This window comes from Anomaloglossus baeobatrachus, chromosome 2, assembly GCF_048569485.1.
Source record: "Anomaloglossus baeobatrachus isolate aAnoBae1 chromosome 2, aAnoBae1.hap1, whole genome shotgun sequence".
In the NCBI taxonomy this organism is placed as follows: domain Eukaryota; kingdom Metazoa; phylum Chordata; class Amphibia; order Anura; family Aromobatidae; genus Anomaloglossus; species Anomaloglossus baeobatrachus.
Window position 1 is genome coordinate 278,500,378 of NC_134354.1, and position 26,802 is coordinate 278,527,179.

A 26,802-nucleotide genomic window follows, 5' to 3' on the forward strand; every position below is an offset into this window, starting at 1 on the left:
AACAGAAACAGTGGGTGGAAAATGCTACCAAAATGCACTGAAGAAGTGACATGCTGCTTTTTTTTACTCAACGATTTTGTCAAATAGTTGCCATCCAAAACGGTGCCTAAGGCCTCTTTCACACGTCCTTGTCTCCGGTACTTGTTTGGTCCTTTTCCTCACGTACCGAGACACGGGCACACGTAGACCCTTTAAAATCAATGGGTCTGCGCTCATGTGCGTGTTTTGCCATGGACCGTGTATACGTGTGGAGCATTTGTGTGTCCGTGTGCTCCACACGTCAACATGTCCGTTTTTCCCCGGCATCACGGGTGTCACACAGAACGCAAACGGACCACACGGAGGTGTTCTGTGTGACACGCGCCGGAGAAAACACACGTATCTCAGAAAAAAAAACTTGACTCACCTTCTCCAGCCCTCCTGTCTCTGCTGCTGCTGTCACTTGCTGCCGACCGCCGCTCATTATGCTCATTGCATATTCACTTCACTGCGGCCGGAAGCTGCAGCAGCGGGGAGTGGGCAGGACCAGAGACCGAAGATCAGCACCACGGACAGCGATGCCAGGGACAGGTGAGCAGAAAGTTCCCGTTCTCCGTGTGTTATCACGGATAACACACGGAGAACACACGTATGCCATAAACACGGTTCACGGAGGGGAAAACGCACCTTTCACACGTCCGTGAAAAACGTGCGTGATTTTCACAAACGTATGAAAGAGGCCTAAAAAAAAGCAACGTGCGCATGGAATTTGCTGACTTCTCATAGACTTTGCTGGGGAAGCAAAACACATGCATTTTGTCAATGACAGTGCAGTTTTAAACGCAGCCAAAATGCAGGAAAAAATGCAACGTGCGCACACAACCTTACTGTTTCCCTATAATAGTTTACTTTATGTTTACGCCTCCTTGCCATGGCGACCGGCCACTGCTGCTAGAAGTTGTCCAGGATCACTGGATCAGGCTGTTACTACGTTTTCCTGGCCAGCTTCAGCGCAGTAATTGCAAGCTAAACAACCGCGGTGGTCAGCCTCCTAGGCAAAAGAAGTGTTAATATCTCATGAATAACTCCCAATCTTAATAAGTAAAGTGCTCATTATTACAAGCACTATTTGACAATAGCCATCTTGTATCTGTTCATTTCAATAGACTCCTGACAGTAAGAAAATGGATGGAGTTCCTTTCAAAACACGTCTGGAAAGAAGCCAGCACAACTTTCACATACGAATGATGGCCATATATGAGAAGGTTAGTATTTTTTTTTCCCTCATACCACAAATGCAGGCCTCAAAAATTAAATTCTTTGTTTTAGAAACTATGAAAAAGGGGAGAAAAAGATGTTACACAAGCACAAGACAGTATAATGTGATAATACAAAAACCATTATTGAACAACAGTAAAATCAATTAAAATACAAGACTACACACCCTGTAACCCATGGTCTCAAATAACCTCATATGGTAATATTATCACGGTGCAAAACAATCAAGTGTTAATAATAGATCACAGAAGTATCGAACCCCAGTATGACACATCTATGACCGGCAATTATATTATTCAACCCTGTAGCCAAATGACAATACAATCACAATTCGAATAACGAGACAAAAGCTATGCTGGTCATTAGTACCTACATAAATGGTAGTGCAATCATAAGATTAGAGCAAAACTAGAGAATAGAAGATTGAAATAACAGAAGGCTCTGGGAATTACCCGCAAACCTGGAGGAAAAAGTGGCCAACCAGGAACTCTGCATAAGAATTGATAGGGACACAGGGACGCCTGGACCGCTGCAGAGCGAGATGGAGAGAAAGCCTGGTAAGAACACCGATGCAAGAGCAGAGCGGCCAGGGGAGGGAGCTCCTGTGTCATGAGACCAAGGTGGGTAAGCGGGTGTGCAGCCAAGCCCCATGCGTATCGCTGTTGCTGCAGCTTCGTCAGGGAAAGTGTGGGGATGTAAGGTTCAAGAGGCTTATATATATGTTTATAACAAAAGATAATATTATAATCACCTGTTTGTGGACGCTGGCACAGCCCGAGCCATGGAACAGGAAGTGCGGGCACGTGCGCAGTAGCAGGTGGACGGAGAGCAGGATAGGACAAAAGCATGGGATCACAGCGACCGTAATGGCACAGGGCAGGATGCAGGCACAACTACCGCATATACACAAGGGAAAGTGTCAGTGTGTATGGCAGAGGTCAGCTTGGTGCTGAAAGATGTAGGAGTGTATAGCTCATTAGATGCCATAAGAAACAAATAAGGCAATATATTGCATAAGTGTTGGTAGATAAAAAATTGAACACTAGCAACATATTACAACCATCCTAAGATGGACAATAATTAAGATGGTTGTAAATTGGAGGATAGTGAGCATATTCCCACACGTGCAGAGTAGCATTGATCTGCACATGAAGGAAATGCACAAAAAACAAGAAAGCCCCGGGGCGGAAGACATTGGAAAAAGCAATGGAACATAAGGGGGTACACATGATTACTACCCCTGTATATGTTGAGGAAACTTATGCATCTGAGAACTGTGAGAAACTGTGCCTAGGTGGTCAAAAGGACAATGGAAAAGGTACACCAAGGTTCACTCAGAAGTCAAGTAGAACCCATATGTATAACCGGGAGGAAAATGCAAACCCTAGAGAAACCATGTGTGGCCGCACATCACAAGGGTACACAAAACAATAAAGGGGATTGAACTCTGAAAGGTTCAGAATGCGGAACCAACACCACACAACATGGAGAGAAAAAAAACACAAAGGGTAAACACAAAACCGGTTAAGGATGAACATTATGTTAGAAAATGTATTTATCAAAACATAAAAGAACCGGAATAGGGCATACAGTTGAAGGGAAGTCCTAAAGAGGACATTAAATCATAGGGGCATCCAAATGGGTGAGCAGGGCTAGCTGAAATCCAAGCAGGAAGCAGGGCACAGATGAACAGGCACAGTCCATAGCATGTAGTTTCCAAGGCAAAAGGATCCGACGACAACAGATCCAATGTTGATAATACGACACGGCATAATTCATATTTGTTGATGAGACAAGATATCTTCTAAATTAAGAAATCATTTTCTTTAGAACACCGAGGGTAACTTGATGCCAGGAAAGGTGCAGAGACCTAGGGATGGCAAAAAAGTGGTCTTTATTAATATTATAGTAATAAGAGATCAGTACCAAAAGTCAAAGAGCCAGGTTATCCAAGGAATCCTGTGAGCAAAAGTTCTTTGTTTAAACTGCAGGGGCAACCGTGCGTAAAAGGAAAATCCATTTGGATTCATGTTGCTGTAGCCACTTATGGCATGAGCCTCCCCTGCCATTCTCGACAAACTTCTGTAGGCCAAACACCCGAATGTCACGTGTGCTTCCCTGGTGGTGAACTAAGAAATGGGTAGCCACCGAAGTAACAAACTTGCCTTTTTTCAGGTCAGACGCAGCCAAATTGATGTTAGAAAAGTGTTTCTGAATCCTTTTGCGACATTCTTGCATTGTTTGTCCCACGTAGACCTTATCACAAGGACATAAGAAACAGTAAATCATATCCCTGGTCTTACAATTTATGTAGCTGATAATGGCGTAATCCTTGGAGTCTTGTGGGTTTCTAAAGACATTGGGTGTAGGGTGCATGAAACTGCACACATTACATTCCCCACAGGGAAAAGACCCTCTGAGGACAATGCCCCGATGAAGTCTGGTCAGCGGCCTAACAAAGTGACTTCTAGTAATGAGGTCTCTTAAATTGGGTGCCCTGCGTGCTGTAATCTGGGAATATGAGCATACCACATCTGATGTTTGTATATCCGTGGTCAGAACCGGCCACCGATTGTGTAGTATGTTCTTAATTCTGTTCCACTGATCATTAAAAGTGATGATGAATCTGGCCTTACCGTCAGTCCACCCAGTAGTACCAACAGCAAGAGAAGCCTGTGTCTCCAAAGAAGCATGTTGATAAGCTTTAGACAAAACCCTTTTAGGGTATCCATGGGCAAGAAACCTGTTGGTAAGCAATTTGGCCTCTTGACGAAAGTCACTATCTTCGGAACAGTTACGTCTGATACGAAGAAACTGACCTGTGGGGACCCCGTTCTTAATATGCTGTGGATGAAAACTGTTATATTCCAGGAGGTTATTAGTTGCTGTCTTTTTCTGGAACAGGGTAGTAGACAAACCATCTTCCTTCACCTAGACTTGTAAATCCAAATAGGACACACTGATGCGTGAACTGTTGTGGGTCAAAAAGATGTTAAATACGTTATTATTGAGGGATGAAATAAAGTCCCCACATTCATCTTCCGTCCCAAGCCAGATAAAGAAAATGTCGTCGATATATATCGACACCAGTGGCGAACCAGACTTTGCAACCGTTCAGAGGGGAACACAACAGTAGCCTCCCACCACCCTAAGAACAGGTTGGCGAAGGCAGGCGCACATCGCATACCCATCGCCACGCCTGAAGTTTGTCTATAGAACTCTCTGTCAAACAGGAAATAATTATGATTGAGCATGGAGTCCAGAATGTCAATCAGAAAGGAATCGTGCATTCGGTCAGAGTGTCCCTGTGCATCCAAAAAGTACGTGACCGCATGCATTCCCTCATCGTGCCTAATGTTGGAATATAAAGACTCCAGGACGTTGCTTCGGCCTCGCGCCTTGTTTGTAATGTGTATATTTCCGATTTCTGGTGGTTCTTCCTGCGGAAGCCCCTATTGCGTCCCCCTCGTCTGGTCCTGTGTCTGGATCGCTGCCGGTTGTAGACAAAAAAAATCACTGGAACTGGCATCCCTGGAGATGGCGTGTCCCTGGGAATTTGCCAGATAGGTCCTAGCGGGTTTAGTCTGACGATTGTTCCCCTTATGTTTCCATCTAAAGATGGTTTTGAAGTCAAAATCAGAACGGTCCCTCTGGAATTATTTACGCTTTTTGTCAATAATATCATGCTCATAGCGATCAACAGACTCATTAAGCTTGCTCTGAAAAGCTGAAACCATTGATTGATCATCCAATTTACTAAGCTTGGCTTCCAGATCTTTAATATTGGTCTTGGTGGTGGCAAGGAGCGTCCGATCATGTTTGATTACTATGTTGGAGCATCTGAGGAGGCCCTGTTCCCAAGCCGGAAAGATGGAAACTCTTAACCCCTGCGGTAGAATACCAGCCCTTAGGTACTCCTCAAGGCTGCATGTATTCCACCATAATCTCACGCCTGTTTTGTGAGCCGCAGTCAAATCTTATGTAAGTATGGAGAACTCATCAGATGCATGGGAGGGCGTACTCCCTGATAAAAACACGCTACCTGATTCCTCGATTGCTGATTCCTGATACCCGAGGGTTAAGAGTTTCCATCTTTCCGGCTTGGGAACCCTCGGTTGCGTTTCAAGACACTTGGGAACAGGGCCTCCTCAGATGCTCCAACATATTAATCATGAAAACGGAACGAGAGAGAAAAATAGTGAATTTAGAAATTATAGGGCATCATCAATTCATTACGAATCGACACCTTGCATACAGAAATGCTATGATATGAAACCTATGACCCGCCCCTAAAACATTGAATGCTGGTCACGCATATGGCGCTCATTTAACTTTGATGCTCAAAGTGGCCGCCGTCAGCTACAATGCACATCTGGACAGCATACTGTATCTTGCTGCACGTTGTGCAATATGGTAGGTGACACGTTTGTACAAGCATCTATGATACGTTGTCTTAGGTCCTGCAATGTTGGTGGAGGGGTCGCATACACCTGCTGTTTCATGTGACCTCACAGAAAAAGTCCAATGTGGTTAGTTCAGGTGAGCGTGGAGGCCACTCCACGCAGCCACCATACCCAATGACATGTAGGAAGGTCTCCATGAGGTATCGCTTCACGTCCGCAGCCTTTTGAGTTTTACATGTTCTAATCATAGCATTTCTGTATGCAAGGTGTCGATTAGTATTGAATTGATGATGCCATACAACTTTGTAATTCACTTTTTTCCTCTATCTCGTTCCATTTTCGAGATAAAAATGCTAACTCCGGAGTTTTTCACCAGGTGGCGAAATAGGTGGTTTCATTGCGTAGCGCATGGCTACTTTACTATACCTAGACACCACTTTTATGCTTATAGCAGCCGCCATTCTCAAGTTAATGGCGGTGGACAGGATATGGGTGGACACACTGTGCGTGAATGTATGTATGTATATATATATATATATATATATATATATATATACAAACACTATGTAATAAACTATGTGGCAAAAAAAAACAGTTTTTAACAAAATATCCTAAATAATATTGTGCAGTCTATGAATTTGTTCTAAGAAATAGAATAGCCTCCATCAGATCCTCCTTCATAGATGACCTCAAATCTGACCTGATAATTTTAAGGCTAGAGAACAACCTCTTTACACTAACTTGGGTTGGAGGCAAAAGGCAAAGCCGTAACCACATGGGCAACATCTCTTAACAATTTCCGAGTATAAAGGAATTGCCTCATGCAGTCAGTTTTGATGAACGGTTGAATTTTTCTATTATTTGAGAGCAAGTGAAAAATGTTGCTGAAATATGGTCAATGTGCTTGCTATAGGAGACGGAATTAAATATTTTTCCTTGTGGCAACGCTTTGCCTGCTCCTTGTCCAAATAGTTGTCAAAGTTAAACTCCTCATCTGATGAGGATGAAAATATGGCAGCAGTAGCACTGTCAGGACCCAAGTCCTCTTGCGCCTGGGACTCCTGTAGGCCACTCATGCTAACTGCTACCTCAGTCAGAGCTTCTTTTCCTTTAGTAAGCTGTTGATCATTAAGCAGTAAACGATGACTTGGGTCTACATAAACAGCTGCCAGAAGAGTATTATTTTCCAATAGCTGTGTCTCTCCATTTCATTAAAGCAGAAATGCCATCTGGGATTAAATCTCTTTGGGACAGGCAAAATAGCAAGTTCTTCCACTGCCTTATAAAAATGCCAGGAGTTAAATCCTCGGCTTGTAATTTTTAGTCACAGTAAATGGGTGGTTAAGCAATTCCTTCAATTCAGCCACCTGTGTCCATTGACCTTCATTTAGTGTTACCTGAAGGTTCGCCATATCTATAAGAAATGGTTTTAGTTCAAGCAATCACTCAATCATTAAATAAGTGCTGCCCCACCGTGTGGCTTGATCAACAATTGCCCCTTTCCCAGCACGTCTCTTCAAAATGGAATCAATTTTAGGGGTTCTGGCGGCAATAACCAATTTCCTCACTTTTCCAATCAGATTTCCAGCATTACCCTCTTGCAGACTATGGGGTACTTTGCACGCTGCTACATCGCTAGCGTTCTCGTTAGCGATGTGAAATGCTAGATCGCAAGTGCGATCTTTCGAGATCGCACATGCGTAAAATGACCTATGTGCGATCTCGAAAGATCGCACTTGCGATCTAGCATTTCACATCGCTAACGAGATCGCTAGCGATGTCGCAGCGTGCAAAGTACCCCTATCTCTTATTGCCAGCTGCAGTGTGTGAACAACACAGCGCATGTGATGAATATGAAAGTGTTTTGAAGCAGCTTCAACAAGATCATCTAATTCTAAAGTATCATTTTGCTGTTCTTCTGTTGTAATATCTGTTTGTTCCTCAGTTACATGAACAGCACTGTGGCCTTCCGTCTCAAACATTCTGAATCCTAAATTTTCTTCTAGCTGTTGTTCATTACTCTCATTCATTAGTTTAATTGTACTGATCATGTTTGAAGCATTGTTTTGTGAGGATCCGTTTTTGGGCTCATAAATGGATCCTCACGAAGAATGAGCATGTAGGTTTGTGTAGCGTTTTTCTAATCTGCTTTTGCTATTGAAAACAATATCTATTAGCTCAAAAATCTTTCAGGTGATGCGGTTTTTTAAAAAAAACGCTGTGTGTGAAAGTAGCCTTATTGGCACTTTACACGCAGCGATATCGCTAGCGAGCATACCCGCCCCCGTCAGTTGTGCGTCACGGGCAAATCGCTGCCCATGGCGCACAACATTGCTAACACCTGTCACACTACTTACCTGCCTAGCGACGTCACTGTGGCCGGCGAACCGCCTCCTTTCTAAGGGGGCGGTTCGTGCGGCGTCACTAAGCGGGCGCCCAATAGAAGCGGAGGGGCGGAGATGAGCGGGACAAACATCCCACCCACCTCCTTTCTTCCTCATTGCAGGCGGCCGCAGGTAAGGTGATGTTCCTCGTTCATGCGGTGTCACACATAGCGATGTGTGCTGCCGCAGGAACGACGAACAACACCATACCTGCAGCAGCAACGATAATCGAGAATGGAACGACGCGTCAACGATTAGGTAAGTAATTTTGATCATTAACGGTCGTTCGTGCGTTTCACACGCAACGACGTCGCTAACGAGGCCGGATGTGCGTCACAAATTCCGTGAACCCAACGACGTCTCGTTAGCGATGTCGTTGCGTGTAAAGCGGCCTTTAGATCAGGCATAGAACAGCCATTTATAGGACATTTCATAACTTTCCCAAATTCCTATGAAAAAATATTCCGCACATTCTGCATTGAATTACTGTACGCAATTCTGGCCAATGCCAGATTTGCCAGTCCCTGTGGTGGGCCGGAGCCTGTAGTGGGCCGCTGTATCTGCAGTCACCGCCACGCTCCTCAACAGTCTGTGCATGCCGGGCACACTAGCTGCAGCAGGACCAGGAGGCAGCGCTGCGCTTTCCCTGCTGTGTGCCCGGCATGCACACACTGCTGAGGAGCTCGCCGGTGCCGGTGACCGCAGATACAGCGGTCCACCACAGGGACCGGCCCATCTTTCAGACGTAAATACATTTGAACAGTGCACCGGGACTGGGCCCCGCCCCTGACGTGCAGCAACGTGATGAGATCAGCATCTTGCTGACATCATCACAGTGCTGCGGGCGCCACACAGGAGACATCAGGGAGCGGTAAGCGCTCCATGGAGGAGCCGAAAATGGCAGGTTTAATTATTGAGGATGAGTGGGGAGGGACTGAGGACACATAATGGGGAACATTTGTGAAGGAACACAGCTTTGTGACAGGCAGAGGGGGAGTGCTGTATTCCGAGGGAGGGGGGAGGCAGGAGTGTGTAGTGATGGGGTAGTGTAATTTGTGTGTGTAAGGGGTGATGGGGGGTGCATTGTATTATGTCTGGGGAGGGGGTAATGGAGGGTGCATTGTATTGTGTGTGGGGCGGAGGGATAATGGGGGCTGCATTGTAGTGTCTGTGTGTGTGTGTGTGTGTGTGTGTAGAGGGTGATGGGGGGTGTATTGTATTGTATGTGGGGGGAGGGGTAATGGAGCGTGCATTGTATTGTGTGTGTGAGTGAGGGTAATGGGGGTGCATTGTATTGTGTGTGTGGGTAATGGGGGTGCATTGTATTGTGTGTGGGGAGGGGTAATGGAGGTGCATTGTATTGTGTGTGTGTGTGTGTGTGAGGGTAATGGGGGTGCATTGTATTGTAGGTGTGTGTGTGTGTGAGGAGTGGTAATGGGGGTGCATTGTATTTGTGTGTGTGTGTGTGTGTGTGTGTGTGTGTTGGGGAGTGGTAAGTACTCACATAATGCCATACGGTGCTCACTTAATGCCATATAGTACTCGCATAGTGTCATACAGTACTCACATAGTGCAATACAGTACTTACAATGCCATACAGTACTCACATAATGCCATACAGTACTCAGTGCCATACAGTACTCACATAATGCCATACAGTACTCACATAATGCCATACAGTGTCAAATAATGCCATACAGTGCTCACATAGTGCCATACAGTACTCACATAGTGCCATACAGTGTCACATAGTGCCATACAGTGTCACATAATGCCATACAGTGCTCACATAGTGCCATACAGTGCTCACATAGTGCCATACAGTACTCACGTAGTGCCATACAGTACTCACATAGTGCCATACAGTGTCACATAGTGCCATATAGTGTCACATAGTGCCATACAGTGTCACATAATGCCATACAGTACTCACATAGTGCCATACAGTGTCACATAATGCCATACAGTACTCACAGTGCCATACCGTACTCACATGCCATACAGTGTCACATAATGCCATACAGTGCTCACTTAGTGCCATACAGTGCTCACATAATGCCATACAGTACTCACATAATGCCATACAGTACTCACATAGTGCCATACAGTACTCACATAGTGCCATACAGTACTCACATAGTGCCATACAGTGTCACATAGTGCTATACAGTGACACATAGTGCCATACAATGCTCATATAATGCCATACAGTACTCACATATACAAGTGCAGAAATATATCACACATTCACCATGCGAAAAGTGGGCCTGTGCACCCCCAAATGCCTGGACTGAATTTTAGTCCCAGTCCGGCACTGACCCAATTCATTATATATTTTAGGAGTCGGACCATTTTATACCGACTCCGACTCCACAGCCCTGGTTCTAACAGGCCAAGTGTCAGTGTAAAATGGAGAGGTCTTGTGTCCTTCCCTGAGGTTTTCCTGCAGTAGGCAAAGCCACCTGTCTTTTTCTTAAAAGTTTTTTATGGTGGTCTTGCCATAGTTTTTACAGCGTCTCCACCGCTGGCAACTTATAGGCTAAATTGTAAACAAAAAATATCTAGCAGTTCCTAACAGAAGTCACCTGGAAGGTTAGCACGCTACTATTAGGCTGCTTTCACACTACGTTTTTCTTAACATTTTTTTTAACGCAAAAACGGATCCAGTGCAAATGCATTTTCATTTCAATGCATTTGCAATGGACTCGCGTCAACATGCGTTCACATGCGTTTGCGTGCGTTATAGTGAGGATCCAGCGACTTGCAGTTTTTTAACTTTTTTCAAAACCGCTACTTGTAGCATTTTTGAGCTGCGTCCAAATACTGTTTTTCACTGGATCCTGACTATACTGCACGCAAACGTATGTGAACGCTGGCATGCTGATAGACAGGATCCTGCTTGCTCTACTGAGCATGCCCAGAAACCAGCCTGGCGTGATCAGTCTCTCTCTCTCTCCCCCTCCCTCTCTCTCTCCCACCTCTCTCTCCTGAGAGCGGCGGACGCTCGTAACCAAGGTAAATATCGGGTAACCAAGCAAAGCGCTTCGCTTAGTTACCCGATCTTTACCTTGGTTACGTGTGCAGGGAGCAGGCAGCCCGGCTCCTAGCAGCTGCGGACGCTGGTAACCAAGGTAAATATCGGGTATCCAAGCAAAGCACTTCGCTTAGTTACCCGATGTTTACCTTGGTTACCAGCGTCCGCAGCTGTCAGATGCCGGCTCCCAGTCTATCACGTTCAGTTCCCCCCCTCCCGATCATATGACTCCAATGCCCGCCCATAAACTTCAAGTGACAGGATCCTGCAAAATAACACATGCGTTTGCATGTGTTTTTCTTTGTAAAAACAGGATCCACTTTTACAACAAAAAAACGTTCTAGACGCATGTTAAAAAAACGTAGTGTGAAAGCAGCCTTAGAAGTTTCTCAGTTTCCAAACAGAAGCGATTAAAAAGTAAGTTACAAATGCTGAACTTGCGCACGCAATGTTGTTTTTACATTGCTGTGCATTATTTCTTTTTTGCTGAGCATTTTCACCTGAAAGACATGCACACATCTATCCTGTGCTCTACCCTGAGCACCTACATCTGGGTTACGTTCCAAATCCCCTTAAAAAATTGATTCATACAAAACCCCTGATTGAGCCATTTATTATAATGCGGCAGATGGTGTCACTTTGGACTCCCTCAGGCCTCTATATCATTAGTGTGACCTCTTTTTACTGTATTTTTGCATGCACCTAAAATAGATGGGAAAACACCTGGAAACAGAGACCAGACAGTCCAAATTGATTACCAGTCTTATTATAGTGATTTGTTCTGTCTGGGGTTTTATATGAATTGCATTTTTTGGGGGGATTAAGACAGTCCGATGTAAGCGCTCAGCAGGGAGCACAGTATGTATACCGTAAATATGGACTAAGCCTTATACTGATATTTATTCCAAAACTGTGGGTTTCCACTTTACTGGTAGTCCAAAGTCTGCATAAAAGCAATATAAACTCCACTCCCCCAAAAAATAAATAAAAAATTATTCTGTAGAATTGTGCTCCCAAATGCCCAACTCCCATCTGATCTTCCCAATGAGCCTAATCCACCATTAACTCCATATTTCTGCCATGAAGAACCCACCTGACTATATACATGATGCATGTTTCTAAAAGCACAAGCTGGGCACAATGTATGGGTAGTAAGCTGGCATATATGCAATTATATCTCTGAAATGTCACATCATGAGTAGTGATGGGTGGACCCGAACTGTAAAGTTCGGGGTCCGTACCGGATACCTAGTGTCCGTGCACAGACCCCGAACAATGACTTCTCAGGGAAATCTATGTAGCTGTTCAAGTTCAGCTACCCAAATAATGATAGAAATTTAAAAAAGAAAATCAAAATAAGGAATAAAGCAGGAGCGTTATACTTACCCACTTTCCCCACAGCTGTCACAGTGCTTCTGGGTCTGCTCATTAGCCCTCAGACATAGCCACTGCTTCCACCACGCGTCTCTGATTGGTTGCAGTCAGACTGCGCCAACACCCTGTGTGACAGCGTCTGGTCGGTTGGAATCCTACACGCTGTCTGCTTTGTGTTTGCTAAGAAATGCATTTTTGTGCTGAAATTATACACCAAATTCCTGCACCAAATGTCCACCTCCTGGCAAAAAAGTCACTTCAAAACTGCATCGCATTGTTTAGATATATATCTATATATTATAAAAAAAAATAGGTATTTGATTCTTCCCAGCCTAAAAATAGCAGCCCACAAATGCCCCAGAGGTGGCACATGTATTAGATGCGCCAAATCTGGCTCTGTACTTTTCTCTTCCCATAGCCCTGGTGCGGTGGACATCTATAATAAATGGGGTTGATGCTAGTTGTGACTTGCCATCTGGCATCAAGCTTTTGTATTAGTAGAAATATTAAACATTTTCTTTCCGCCTTCTAACTCACATCCAGTTGAGCAAGGCAGGGACTGGGGTACCACGGCGATCTCCCGCTCCTGTCTTCATCTCACGGAGCGCTTACCTTTCCCCTCCTAGCTGCTGCGTCCTCACCACCTCCATGGCTTTGCGTTGCCTTTAGCAGTGTGATGAGATTGCAAAGTGATAATCTCATCACACTGCTGAACATTGGGCCACGAGATGGCACAATGGCACAATGCTCTGCTCCACTGACCTTGCCTCCTCCACATGGCTAATTTGCATGTGATGCCCCTGAAGTGCTTTGCATACAAATTAGCCACTGTAGTGACCAAAGCAAAATGGCCGGGCCCCTCTACTGTGACGAGGGTCCTGTAAAGAGGGGAGCCTGCGGCTTAATAAAACTAAGGAATTACCCCAGTCCCCCCTCTTCACCATATACCAGTCATGGTTGTCATGCCCTGGTTTTGAGGTACTGTGAAAAACTCCAGCTGTGACCACACATAAACTCAATGACGTCACAGCTACGGCTCAGTCAGTCTCTGCCTGCAGCCACAACGGGCGGTCATGTTTTGTGCCTGTTCGCTATGACTTCAGGATGTAGCAGAGCTTTGTCAGACCTGTGTGTTTTGGGAATTAATAAAGGGGTGAAAGAGTGGTGTTTAATCTTTTATTTCAAATAAAGGATTTTTTCTACAGGATTAGTAATGGGGGGAGGAGGGTCTCATAGACCCTACTCATTACTATTCTAGAGCTTATTGGCATCTGTGAGCTGTCATTAACCCTTTTATATTAACCGAATTGCCACATCACCAGGGCAATCTGGATGAGCCTGGATTGTCCCATCTAATGGATGTTACATTTCTGTGTGGCTGCAGGCTGCTATTTTTAGGCTAGGGGGCCCAATAACCATGGGTCTCCCAAGCTTAATAACACCAGCCCGCAGCTGTCGGCTTTATCTTGGTGAGTATCAAAATTGAGGTGGAAGGGGGCTGCATGCCGGTTTTAATTTATTTAAATAATTAAAAAAAAAAACAACAACCCGCCTAGGGTCCCTCTTATTTTGATAACACAGCCAAGATAAGCACACGGCTGGGGGCTGCAGCCTGTAGCCTTATGCTTTATCTGTGCTGGGTGTTATAATATGGGGGAACCCTACGCATGACAGCGCGATCAAAATGGTTAACAGGCGCAAGTCACCCTCACTTGTTAGCTACACATGTGGACTGATCTGATTAGAACATGTCGACTGATCCCCGTGTCAAAGGGAGGGAGGCAACCTACGATGTCTATTTACATCCTAGGTCGTTAAGGGGCTTTCCAATGAACAATGTCAATTTTAAAATTTTATTTAAATCTGTGGATCTTGGCATAGTAAATTCCATAATTGGATATTTAAAAAAAAATTCCTGTACTGAGATTATTATGATTTCCTACTATGCTGTGTAATGGATGTGTCTGACTGAGCAGGGATATGGTCTGATCATACCACAGCTCCTGAGCAGGGGAGGACAGAAATCAAGAGTATTCAGACAGCACAACAGAGGATCATAGCTGATTCTGTTTGTGATGCAAACCATTTCCCTGTGTGGAGTGGGGTTTGTTTTTTTTGTTTTGTTTTTTTTTCTTTCTTTTTACATAAAATCGCAAATATTTTTTTTTTTATGCTGTAATGTCTGTATACATTAAGTTATAATTAAGTTATAAGTTCCTCCCTGGTCCAGGAGATGTGGTATGATCAGATTTTGTCAGTGTACGGTCAGACACAGCCATTACACAGTACATGGCAGGGACACATTTATGAGATTACCTCAACACAGGAACATTTTATTTATTTATTTGTAAAACACATTCAACTGTGGAACTTATTATTCCTAGATTTATTGATTAAAATGAACTTTGTTCGTGAGAAAACCTCTTTTTAAAGGCATCAGTCAGTAGGTTTTTGCAATGTAAGCTGAAGACAGCACGCTGCAAGGGTTACAGCATAGAATTCAAGGATTCGTGTCTTGTCATGTTCCGTCCCATTGTTTATTTGCTTAAGGCCCCGTTACACGGGACGATATATCGTGCGATTGCAAAAGCGATCGCAACCGTCATTTGTGCGTCATGGGCAATTAGTTGCCCGTAGCGCACAAAGTCGGTAACACTCGTCACACGTACTTACCTCCCGGACAACGTGTCTGTGGGCGGCGAACATCCTCTTTCTGATGGGGGAGGGACGTTCGGCGTCACAGCGACGTCACACAGCGGCCGGCTAATAGAAGCGGAGGGGCAGAGATGAGCGGGACATAACATCCCACCCACCTCCTTCCTTCCGCATAGCCGGCGAGACGCAGGTAAGGAGATGTTCGTCGTTCCCGGGGTGTCTCACGTAGCGATGTGTGCTGCCTCGGGAACGATGAACAAACGACGCACAGAAGGAGGGACGATATGAAAATGAACAACGTGTCAACGAGCAACGATAAGGTGAGTATTTTTGCTCGTTCACAGTCGTTCGGTGGTGTCACACGCTACGATATCTCTAAAGATGTCGAATGTGCGTCACGAATTTTGTGACCCCCAACGACATATCGTTAGATATATCGTCCCGTATAACGGGGCCTTTAAACATCAGGATTGATTGTTGCTCGGACCACACTGTCATGCACGTGGCAGTCTGCACTTCCCCTCTTCTGACTGAGCATTGACTTTCAAGATGTCAATCTGTATAGAGTCTGGTATGGGCGGGGGCAGCTTTCTCAGCTCAGCTACATGGCTAAATCTAAAATTTGCACCCAATAATCTAACTGATATATTGTTGGATTCAGGGTGTCTGCTATCTCTTCTGAGAGCAGCATGATGTAGACAAAAAGCTGCTGACAGATTTTAATTGGGGTCCTGGTGCTGAGACCCCCACAGATCACGAATACTGCACAGTGGAACTATTCACTACTCTCCTCATAGACTGACGACTGCTTCCCTAGAATCCTCTTCAGTCTGGGAGGAGAGACTGAGACTGTTCCTCAGTTTTAGTGATCACTGGAGGTCTCTGTACCACAACCCAAAGCAAACATGACTTCCCTGTGGTTGCCCTTTTAAAGGGATTGTTTGTGCCATGTCCCCTAAGTTATGGTGTTGTTTTGGTAAAGTTTGGGTAACTCAAAGATTCCTTTTATTAATTTGGGACTTAAAACCTTTTATGCTTATGACCAACTCTACAGCCTTCTGTGCTGGAGCTAGATAATGCACATTCTGCCCATCTGTTCTATACTGGTTTTCACTGAATGTCATATCTGATAATGAGTGTTATGCCACTTACATACAATGTTAATTTGTTCTTATGTTTCCTAAATTTAGTACGACCGACCCTTTGAGGATGATATTGTTGTGAGCATGGAAGATCTGGCTTATGACACCCCCAGAGGTAAGCAAAGTTTTTGTGCTTTAAAAAAAATAAATAAATGAAAAAAAGTTTTATTTTGGGGGGGTCCAATTTCATCTTTACCATTTTTCACTATGTTTATAATTGATGCAACATTTATTGATATGTAATAACATTATAGGATTGCATTTTAAAGGGAACCTGTCACCAGAACGTTCGCTATTAAACTAAAAGAATCCTCTTCTGCAGCTCCTGGGCTGCATTCTAGAAAGGTTCATCTTGCTACTGGCCCCCCTTTCAGACCTAATAACAACTTTATAAAATATTACCTTTTGCTATGGTAATGAGGTTTGCTGGCCCCGTGGGCGGGCTGTATTTTACCTGTTATCCCACCTCCTGCCACTGTTTGCCGTCCCCCAGTGTTCATTTACATAGATGAGGCCGCCGCCCTCATGTTCCGCACAGTACTCCTGGAGTCTCACGCATGCGCAGCAGGACTGAGCACTGTTTTCAAATCGCGAGCGCCGTTGATGTTATTGCGCAGGCTCGAGATTATAGGTGGGTACTTGGATGACGCTGGTGATGACATTCACAGCGCCGCCCATAATCTCGCGCCTGCACAATAACATCACCGGCGCTCGCGATTTGAAAACAGTGCTCAGTCCCGCGATAGTGCCACTGCGCATGCGCGAGACTCCAGGAGCACTGTGCGGAACATGAGGGCGGCGGCCTCATCTGTGGAAATGAACACTGGGGGACGGCAAACAGCAGCAGGAGGGGGGATAACAGACAAAATACAACCCACCCACGGGGCCAGCAAACTTCATTACCATAGCAAAAAGGTAATTTCTCTATCGCTTTCATTGGGGGACACAGGACCATGGGTGTATGCTGCTGTGACTAGGAGGCTGACACTAAGTAGAGATAAAAAAAGTTAGCTCCTCCCTAGCAGTGTACACCCTGAGCCGGAGGCGGATCTATGCCAGTTTTTTGCTTAGTGTCGTAGGAGGCTGAAGTGGGCCCATATCTCTGTGGGCCAACCTCAGCCTAGGCTATTCCTATTCGTTTTTTTTGTGCTATACGGCGCCGCTCAGCCTTCTCATCTTTCTAGGTTTTCTTTGTCGCTCCATTGGGAGACCCAGACAATTGACAATTGGGTGTATAGGCTATGCCTCCGGAGGCCGCACAAAGTATTACACTTAAAAGTGTTAAGCCCCTCCCCTTCTGCCTATACACCCCCCGTGCTCCCACGGGCTCCTCAGTTTTTTGCTTTGTGCGAAGGAGGTCAGACACGCACGCACAGCTCCACAGATTGGTCAGCAGCAGCTGCTGACTATATCGGATGGAAGAAAAGTGGGCCCATATAGGGCCCCCAGCATGCTCCCTTCTCACCCCACTCTTGTCGGCGGTGTAGTTAAGGTTGAGGTATCCATTGCGGGTACGGAGGCTGGAGCCCACATGCTGCTTTCCTTCCCCATCCCCCTCAGGGCTCTGGTGAAGTGGGATCCTATCGGTCTCCAGGCACTGAGACCGTGCTTCATCCACAACTCCTGGGAGACTGCTGGATAGGAGCCGGGTATCGTTCAGGGACATGGCCCTGCTACTTGGAGGTACTCTCGTGTCCCCGTGGGGACCGCGCACAGCAACACTCCAGCATTGCTGGGTGTGCTAGTGCACCGGGGACCGCGGCGCTGACCGGGTTAATATGTGCCATTACACACTCAGCGCTGCTGAGTGTGTTTATGTATAGGGACTGCCGCACTAACCGCCGCTGCCAGGGAAACACTGCGGCGCGGCTGGGACTTGTAGTGCGCCGGGGACTTTCGCGCCGGCCGCGCTTTTACAGCGGCCGCGTTTATTACTACAGTCCCCGGCTTTTTGCGGCCTAGTTTCCTTTCCTCCCGCCCACAGCCCTGACAGGCAGGGGAAGGGCGGGACGCTGCACAGAACGAGCAGCACTGAGGGCTGGAGCATGCTTTGCATACTCCACTCCCCTCACTGTGCACAGTGCAGGCACCAGCTCCCGCACTTTCTGAGCCACGCCCACGGCTCCCACCTCTCCTCAGGACGCCGGCAGCCATTCCTGTCAGCTCCTTGGACGCTACATAGGGGGACAAAGTCTGGGAGACTCAGGCAGGGACTCTGGTGGCCTCACAACCGCTTTAAGCGGGTGGTAAGCAGCACCTGTGGTGCTAGCCCCATTGTGCAGTAGTGTAACATTATATGTTTATGGTATACATATTTTACACTGTATGGTGCACAGTTGATTTCTGGCTATATACCCTATTGTGTTACTCAGGGAAGATAATAGCATGGCGCCCACGAAAGGCAGGGGTGCCAAAACACAGGCTTATTATGCTGCCTGCGCCGCATGTATGACCCCGCTACCGGCAGGTTCCACTGACCCTCATTGTGTGCACTGTTCGGCCCCTGTGGCACTTACTCAGCTAGAGCCTCTGCTAAGGGGGGCCCAGGGGGAGCCACCTGCTGACACTGTTCAGGTGACGGGGACAGAGTTTGCAAAACTCTCTGAGACTATGGCTAAGATACTAGAAGCCTTGCAGTCCAGGCCGGTATCTCAGCACAGGGACTCTGTTGAATCTTTGTCCCCTGGCCCACCTCAGTTGGACCAACAATGTCCTCCTGGGGTGTCTCATGGATCCCAGGCTGAGGGTTCTGACACAGACCCCGGCCCCAGACCGACTAAGCGAGCTCGCTTGACAATTCCCTTGACATCCTCATATTGTTCAGGGTCTCAGCGGGGGGAATCTCTAGTTGATGATGCGGACACAGCTGATCAGGATTCTGATCCTGAGGCCGCTCTCAATCTTGATACTCCGGACGGGGACGCCATAGTGAACGACCTTATTGCGTCCATCAATCGTATGTTGGATATTTCTCCCTCAGCTCCTCCGGTGGAGGAGTCAGCTTCACAGCAGGAGAAATTCCGTTTCAGGTTTCCCAAGCGTACACCGAGTATGTTTCTGGACCACTCTGATTTCAGAGAGGCAGTCCAGAATCACCATGCTTGTCCAGATAAGCGTTTTTCTCTGTCGTTTCATTGGGGGACACAGGACCATGGGTTATGCTGCTGTCACTAGGAGGCTGACACTAAGTAAACAGAAAAAGTTAGCTCCTCCCCAGCAGTATAACCCCTGAGCCGGAGGCGGGCTCAATCAGTTTTTTGCTTAGTGTCGTAGGAGGCTGATGTGGGCCGTCTGGGCCCCCTTCAGCCACTTGAATTTTTGCGTTATTTTTTTCATTTTTTCTCGGCGACGCTCGTCGCTCTCATCTGTGGTAATTTTCTTTTTCTGCAGGTATCTTTTCTCTACCTCAGCTCTCGCAGCCCGTGTGGGTACCGCTCCCCTAGGTCGCAGAGGCTTGAGTTGTCGGGCCCTCTCCCACGTCCAATTCCACGGTACCACTCCCCGGTTGGCACGCGGGGCTGAATTTTCCTGGGCACCCCTATTCACCCTGCGGTACCACCCCAAAGGGTCGCAAGGGGCATACAGCAGGGACTGGACCTCCGCAGCGCATCTGGAGTTTTTGGATGGGGCCCGCAACGCTGCTACATTTAGGGGCTTCCACCCCAATGGCGTCCAACTTCCCGCCTTCTTCAGCCTGCTTCCAGGTGCCCGCAGCCATTCCTTCGCTGAGCGGAGCACACAGGAGCATGTGCAGAGTCTCAGCCTGCACACTGGACAGCGCGCCGCGGATCAGGTAGGACCCCTACCTTCTCCCCCCCTCGGACGGCTGCAGAAATTGAGGCCCCGGTCTGGGCCTACTCGCCGGACTCCCCCGCTGCGTCCGTGGAGCTCCCTGCCGGCTCCGAGGTCGGGCGGCCCCGCATCGCTGCTGCGCCGCCGCCGCTTGCGGCCGGGTCCGCCGGCGCTGCCCCTGTACCTTTTAACAGCGCCTCCTGAGGTTGGCTCCGCCGGCGCTGCATCTGTCCGCAACGGCACCTCCGCTCGGCCACTGTCCTCGGTCCCCCAGGCCCCGTCCTCGGCGTGCCCAGGCCGCATCCCGCACGGCGCGCCGAGGATCCTCTCCGCCGCCGCCTGCGGTCGGGTCCGCCGGCGCGGCCTCTGCCCGCGACGGTCCCTCTGCTTGGGCCCCGTCCTCGGCGTGCCCAGGCCGCATCCCGCACAGCGCGCCGAGGATCCTCTCCGCCGCCGCTGCGGCCGGGTCCGCCGGCGCAGCCTCTGTCCGCCCCGGCACCTCCAAAATTTAGCCCCCGGCTTCGGCCCTGTCCTCGGCGTCCCCAGGCCCGCCTCCCGCACGTCGCTATTGGACGCCGGCCTCTCCGTCCCGCCCTCCGCCGTGCTCCAGGCATCACTTGGGAGGTGGGGGATATTTTTTTCCCGCTCACAGCGTCCATTTTAAATAAAGAGAGAAAGGGGAAAAAAAAAAAAAAAAAAAAAAAAAGAGAATGGGAATTTATTCCAGACTACTAGTCTGGGTTTACTGAGGCCTCAGCATCACCTTATTTTTCCAAGGGAGAGACTGAAACACACTTTTCTTAGTGGATATTTTTTATTTTAGGTCGATTTTTATTAAAAATTTTACATACATGAGTTTTTTGCACCTTAACTCCTACAGTACTTTCGGGCACTTGTTTTGTTTCACCTTTTTTATATCGCGCTCCCAGCTCGAGTTTTTAGTTTAGTCCCCTCCGGCGGGTTAATGCCCTGTCTCAGGTCATAGATCCCCTCGCCGCCGTCCCTCGGCTTCGCGCGCATGCGCTGCGTCCCCGGCCAATACTCGGTTATACCTTCCATAGGTCTAGCGCAATCCCCTTGGGGAGGTGAGTCTCGTACCAGGGACCTTTCCTATGCTAGAAGCGGACCCGACAGGTCTCGTCTTTTGTGGCCCCCCTGTTTTCCACCTTATTCCCCAGGTCCAGACTGCTTTTTCTCCGGCAGTCTTCCGACCTCTCGGGTGATGGCCCAGGCTTTCCACCTCTGCTGGACTCCGAGTAGGACCTGGATGTTTTGGCGCATGTCTAAAGGCCTGCTGGAATTGGTGAGTCAGGCCGTAAGGCTACGGACAGCCCCCTTATCTCCATGCACGCAGGTCCCCCTTAAGTCATTTGGAGCGGACCCTGCTCAGACGACATCCAGAGCTCGCTGAGTTACCGCGTGCTCACAGTCAACTGCCATACACGACGTTTACCAGCGGTAAGTCTAGTCATCGTCTTTATTCCCTTCTACAAAAAGGGGTCTCGGTGAGAATGGGCAGGCCACACTGGAGTCGCTGAGTGATCACAGACAACAACCAGACACGGCGTTTACCTGCGGTAAGTCGTGTTATTGTCATTATCATTCCCCCAGAGGGCTCTGGAGAGAGGGGGCATGGCACCTTGCAGACAGGAAGGTGCGGGCCCCTGCGGGTTTTCAGTGGACATCCAGTTCGCCGTGTGACTGCGTGAGCACGGATATTCCTCGGACACAATTTTTACCAGCGGTAAGTCCCTTATATTGTCTTACCCCTTCTCGTAGAGGGCTCCGTGATGAAGGGGCACTCTACCCTGTACTTCACCCGCCTGGGTTCCTCCTGGCTTCTCGTCCCTATCGTGACGCTCCGCAGGGCCTCCACGGTCACTCTACGCAGAGGTCCGCGCTCCACCTATGCCGATCCAGGACTGGTTATCAGCTTCTGTGAGTACCCTCTCTTTACAAAATCTGGTGTCTCCCCGCTACACGGCCTGAGCCTCTAACATCAGGGTACCTACTCGTCGAGAGCTCTGACTCGGGATCAGGAACGCAGATTCGACATCTAGGAAGTCGCTGACTTCCTTTCCGGCTCTCGGGATCGCCCTTTCGGAGATAGGCGAGTCCAGTTATCCCCTAGGCTACGTCAGGGTAGACTGGCTACGTAAGGGAAGGGTACATCCCTTTCCCGGCATCGGCTCTGATGCACCAGGACTCGTTCCCTCACGTTAGGTTCGTCAGGGAACCTTTATCCCTACAACAGCCATCTCCGCTTTGCGTGGCTGCGGACCGTCCCAGCTTTCTAAGAGTGCTTGCAGGGATCACGATCCCTACGCATCCCCAGGCTCTCTCTGCCCAGGAACGACCGGGAGACCCAGAGTCTCCCTTCCAGTACCCTCGCCTTGAGGTTTAGACCATCATCATCACTTTTCGCTACTAGGGTAGCTGAGCTACAGGAAGGAGTCCTCCCAGACCCGGCCCGGTCCATCACTCCTCAGGCACGGTATTCGAGCCGTTCAAGGGTTGCTACTCCTCACGCAGGAGCAGTTTCCCTCCTGGCATAGGGTCCTGCGGCTCTTTGCCTCCCGCTCCCGTTTTTTCCCTTCGGTTTTTTGCTATGCGAGTCCTCGACAGCATGTGGCGGTGTTAGCGATGGTGCACATACCAGATTTCATCCCGGACTCTCCAACGGAACACACTGAAGAGCGGGGACAGGAAGGCTCCGTCTTCGAGGGTGACCGGCCAATTTCCTCCTAGATGACCAATCTTCCTAATCATCCCTGGGAAGATTCCCTTTCCTCCTCTGGAGCTTGTTATCAACCGTCACCAGTCTCCCGTACTAGAGTATGCTACCACACCATTCCTCGGCACGGTCCCGAGGGACACCCCTAGAGTGTCGTCTCCCCTTCAGCATTCCGGACTCGGAGCCATTCGGTTAGCCCGGTTACAATTTCTTCTCTGGGTTGTATTGTCCAGTCAGGTTCCAGTCGGACCATGCCACAGCAGTGATGCGCATCATCCACCAGGAAGACGCAAAGAGCGTCATGGCAAGTGAAGAGGCCAAGAGGTTCTTGCTCTGGGACAGGCTCTTTCATTCGCTAATCTCGGCAGCACATCCCGAGCGTGGCCGATTTCCGCGGTACGATAGGTCTCGCGTAGGGAAAGGACTCCAACAGGGATATCAACAGCCAGATCTCTGGCGAAGGAAGACCTACAGTCGTGACTTTTTGGCCTTCCGATCCAACTCTCAAGTCAATGGTGCGTCGAGTACGCCACCGGCTCTGGACTAGAGGACGACGCCCAAGCCCGGTCGTGTTGCCTGTTCAGGCTCTCGTGCATCTTCCCGCTGCGTTCCATGTTCTCGAGGGTTCTCAAGAAGGACCTAGGCAGGCGATAGCTCGGGAGTGGCCCAGGCGAGCATAGCTTCGCATAACTTACTCATCTCCTCGCAGATGCCCCGTGGCTTCTTCCAGACCGCCAGATTCTTCCGTGTCGGGGCCCCTCTAGTCTACCAGGACTCAGGAGTCCCAGGTTCCATGGCCTCACCAGTGGATCCCGGGTGCTGGCTCGGTCAGGTCTGTGAACAAGATGATGGCAGACATTGAGGAGGGCATGGAATCCAGTTCCCTCGAAGATTTATTTCCACGTGGAAAGAGCTCCCCCGGTGGTGTGAGGACCGCATCTTCAGAGACTTTTCACTTTCCGTCAATCAGGGCCTTCGCTCAGAGAAACGTCCATCTGGCTCGGCGTTTTTCATCGTTCACTAGAAAAGTGGGACCATAATCCAGTGATGAGTTTGCTCAAGGTACCCCTTTTTTCCCTGCTCCCACCTGTTTTGATAGGTGGGCTCCTTGTGGCCATCTGGTTGTTATAGACGGCATCAGGGCGGACAGCCCTCTCGTAGTCTTTTCTCCCCCTTTTTCCGCTCCGCCAGCAGGATAAGGGGGGGTTCCAGCCAGAACCCTTCGTTTCTGTCCGAGACACCTCGGCTTTCCTTCCAGAAGAGGTCTTTAGGTTTCGTTTTTGTCGGTTCTAGGCTCCCCTCTCAGCCTGAAAGAGGCATAGTTCGTTCTAGGGCTGGTACGAGCCCTCAGTCTTTCGTGTCGGCAGGACACCATTTTTTTGTCGGTTACACCGGCTGTCAGTCCATCCTTCCGCCCTTTCCCAAGAAGCATAGGCCGGCGCAAAGGGCCTGAATATCACATGGATCCTTTCCTCCATATGTGAAGACTATCGCATGAAGGTCGGACTTCCGCCGCGGTCTACCGAGCAAGGGGCACCCTTGCACGATTGGGCTCCGGACGTCGGTCAACCAGGTCCTCTGGTCCACCACCCGATCTAGTCGGCGTACCTTTGCTAGTTTCTAACAGGTTCTCACTCAAGCTTCGGCAGAGGCCAGTCTTGGTGCAAGGTTTGCGGGTGGCAGTGGCACACCTGTAACAACGTAGGCGCTTGTAGGTCCGGGTCAGCCCGGCAAGGGGAAGCGACTTCCTTCCTATCTCCGGTGATGGTTTTCTTCCCACCCAGGGACTGCTTTTGGACGTCCCATGGTCCTGTGTCCCCCAATGAAACGACAGAGAAAGTAGGATTTTTGTGTACTCACCGTAAAATCTCTTTCTCTTAGTCTTCATTGGGGGACACAGCACCCACCCTGCTTGTGTTTTTTCGTTATATATGACATGCCTGTTTCCCCAGTGCCCACATTCCCAGGTCACTGGTCACACGACTGTTCGTCATAGTTTTTTACCTTGTTTTTTATCCAGGATTGTTTGGCTCTCCTCCTACTGCTTGTGCACTAAACTGATTGAGCCCGCCTCCGGCTCAGGGGTTATACTGCTGGGGAGGAGCTAACTTTTTCTGTTTACTTAGTGTCAGCCTCCTAGTGACAGCAGCATAACCCATGGTCCTGTGTCCCCCAATGAAGACTAAGAGAAAGAGATTTTACGGTGAGTACACAAAAATCCTACTTTCTAAGCGCCTTAAGGATACACGTTATCCCTTTCCCCCTGACGTGGTCAAAAGTTGGGCTCAGTGTCCCAAAGTGGATCCTCCAATCTCCAGACTGGCAGCTAGATCCATACTTGCAGTGGAAGACGGGGCTTCACTCAAAGATGCCACTGACAGGCAGATGGAGCTCTGGTTGAAATCCATCTATGAAGCTATCGGCGCTTCTTTTGCCCCAGCATTCGCAGCCGTATGGGCGCTGCAAGCTATCTCAGCAGGTCAAGCGCAAATCGACGCAGCCACACGCACGTCCGCGCCACAGGTGGCGTCCATAACCACACAGACTTCGGCATTTGCGTCTTACGCTATTAATGCTGTTCTGGACTCTGCGAGCCGTACGGCGGTTGCAGCCGCCAATTCGGTGGTACTCCGCAGGGCCTTGTGGCTACGGGAATGGAAGGCAGATTCTGTTTCCAAAAAGCGCTTAACCAGTTTGCCAATTTCTGCCAACCGATTGTTTGGCGAGCGTTTGGATGAAATCATCAAACAATCCAAGGGAAAGGATACATCCTTACCCCAGCCCAAACCGAAAATACCCCAACAGAGGAGGGGGCAGTCGAGTTTTCGGTCCTTTCGGGGCGTGGGCAGGTCCCAATTCTCCTCGTCCACAAGGCCTCAGAAAGATCAAAGGAACTCTGATGCATGGCGGTCTAAGTCACGTCCTAAAAAGGCCACCGGAGGTGCCGCTACCAAAGCGGTTTCCTCATGACTTTCGGCCTCCCCACTCCGCATCTTCGGTCGGTGGCAGGCTCTCCCGCTTTTGCGACACCTGGCTGCCACGGGTAAAAGACCGTTGGGTGAGAGACATTCTGTCTCACGGTTACAAGATAGAGTTCACCTCTCGTCCCCCGACTCGATTCTTCAGGTCATCCCCGCCTCCCGAGCGAGCCGAGGCTCTTCTGCAGGCGCTGGGCACTCTGAAGGCAGAAGGAGTGGTGGTCCCTGTTCCTATTCAGCAACAGGGTCACGGTTTTTACTCCAACTTGTTTGTGGTCCCAAAGAAGGACGGGTCTTTCCGTCCTGTCCTGGACCTGAAACTTCTCAACAAACACGTAAAGACCAGGCGGTTCCGGATGGAATCCCTCCGCTCCGTCATCGCCTCAATGTCCCAAGGAGATTTCCTTGCATCGATCGATATCAAGGATGCATATCTCCACGTACCGATTGCTCCAGAGCACCAGCGCTTCTTGCGCTTCGCCATAGAAAACGAACACCTGCAGTTCGTGGCACTGCCGTTCGGCCTGGCAACAGCCCCACGGGTTTTCACCAAGGTGATGGCTACTGTAGTAGCGGTCCTCCACTCTCAGGGTCACTCGGTGATCCCGTACTTGGACGATCTGTTGATCAAGGCACCCTCTCTAGAGGCATGCCAACACAGCCTCGACGCTACCCTGGAGACTCTCCAGAGTTTCGGGTGGATCATCAATTTTCCAAAGTCAAATCTGACACTGGCCCAATCGACATATCTTGGCATGGAGTTTCATACCCTCTCAGCGATAGTGAAGCTTCCACTGATCAAGCAGCGGTCACTACAGACAGGGGTACAATCTCTCCTTCAAGGCCAGTCACACCTCTTGAGGCGCCTCATGCACTTCCTGGGGAAGATGGTGGCAGCAATGGAGGCAGTTCCGTTCGCGCAGTTTCACCTGCGTCCACTTCAATGGGACATCCTACGCAAATGGGACAGGAAGCCGACGTCCCTCGACAGGAACGTCTCCCTCTCTCAGGCGACCAAAGCTTCCCTTCGGTGGTGGCTTCTTCCCACT

General features: G+C 48.8%; 1 protein-coding gene across 2 annotated transcripts in view; it reads left to right on the top strand.

Annotated features, from left to right (window-relative positions):
* The window catches only part of LOC142289849 (uncharacterized), a 145,697-nt gene that overhangs the window by 14,173 nt on the left and 104,722 nt on the right, over positions 1 to 26,802 (top strand). For both annotated transcript variants that reach the window (XM_075333793.1, XM_075333794.1), the window contains exons 2-3: positions 1,146 to 1,244; positions 16,298 to 16,364. In XM_075333793.1, the coding sequence (XP_075189908.1) occupies positions 1,164 to 1,244; positions 16,298 to 16,364 (148 nt within the window). In that variant the 5' untranslated portion in view covers positions 1,146 to 1,163. The remainder of the gene's footprint in view (positions 1 to 1,145; positions 1,245 to 16,297; positions 16,365 to 26,802) is intronic.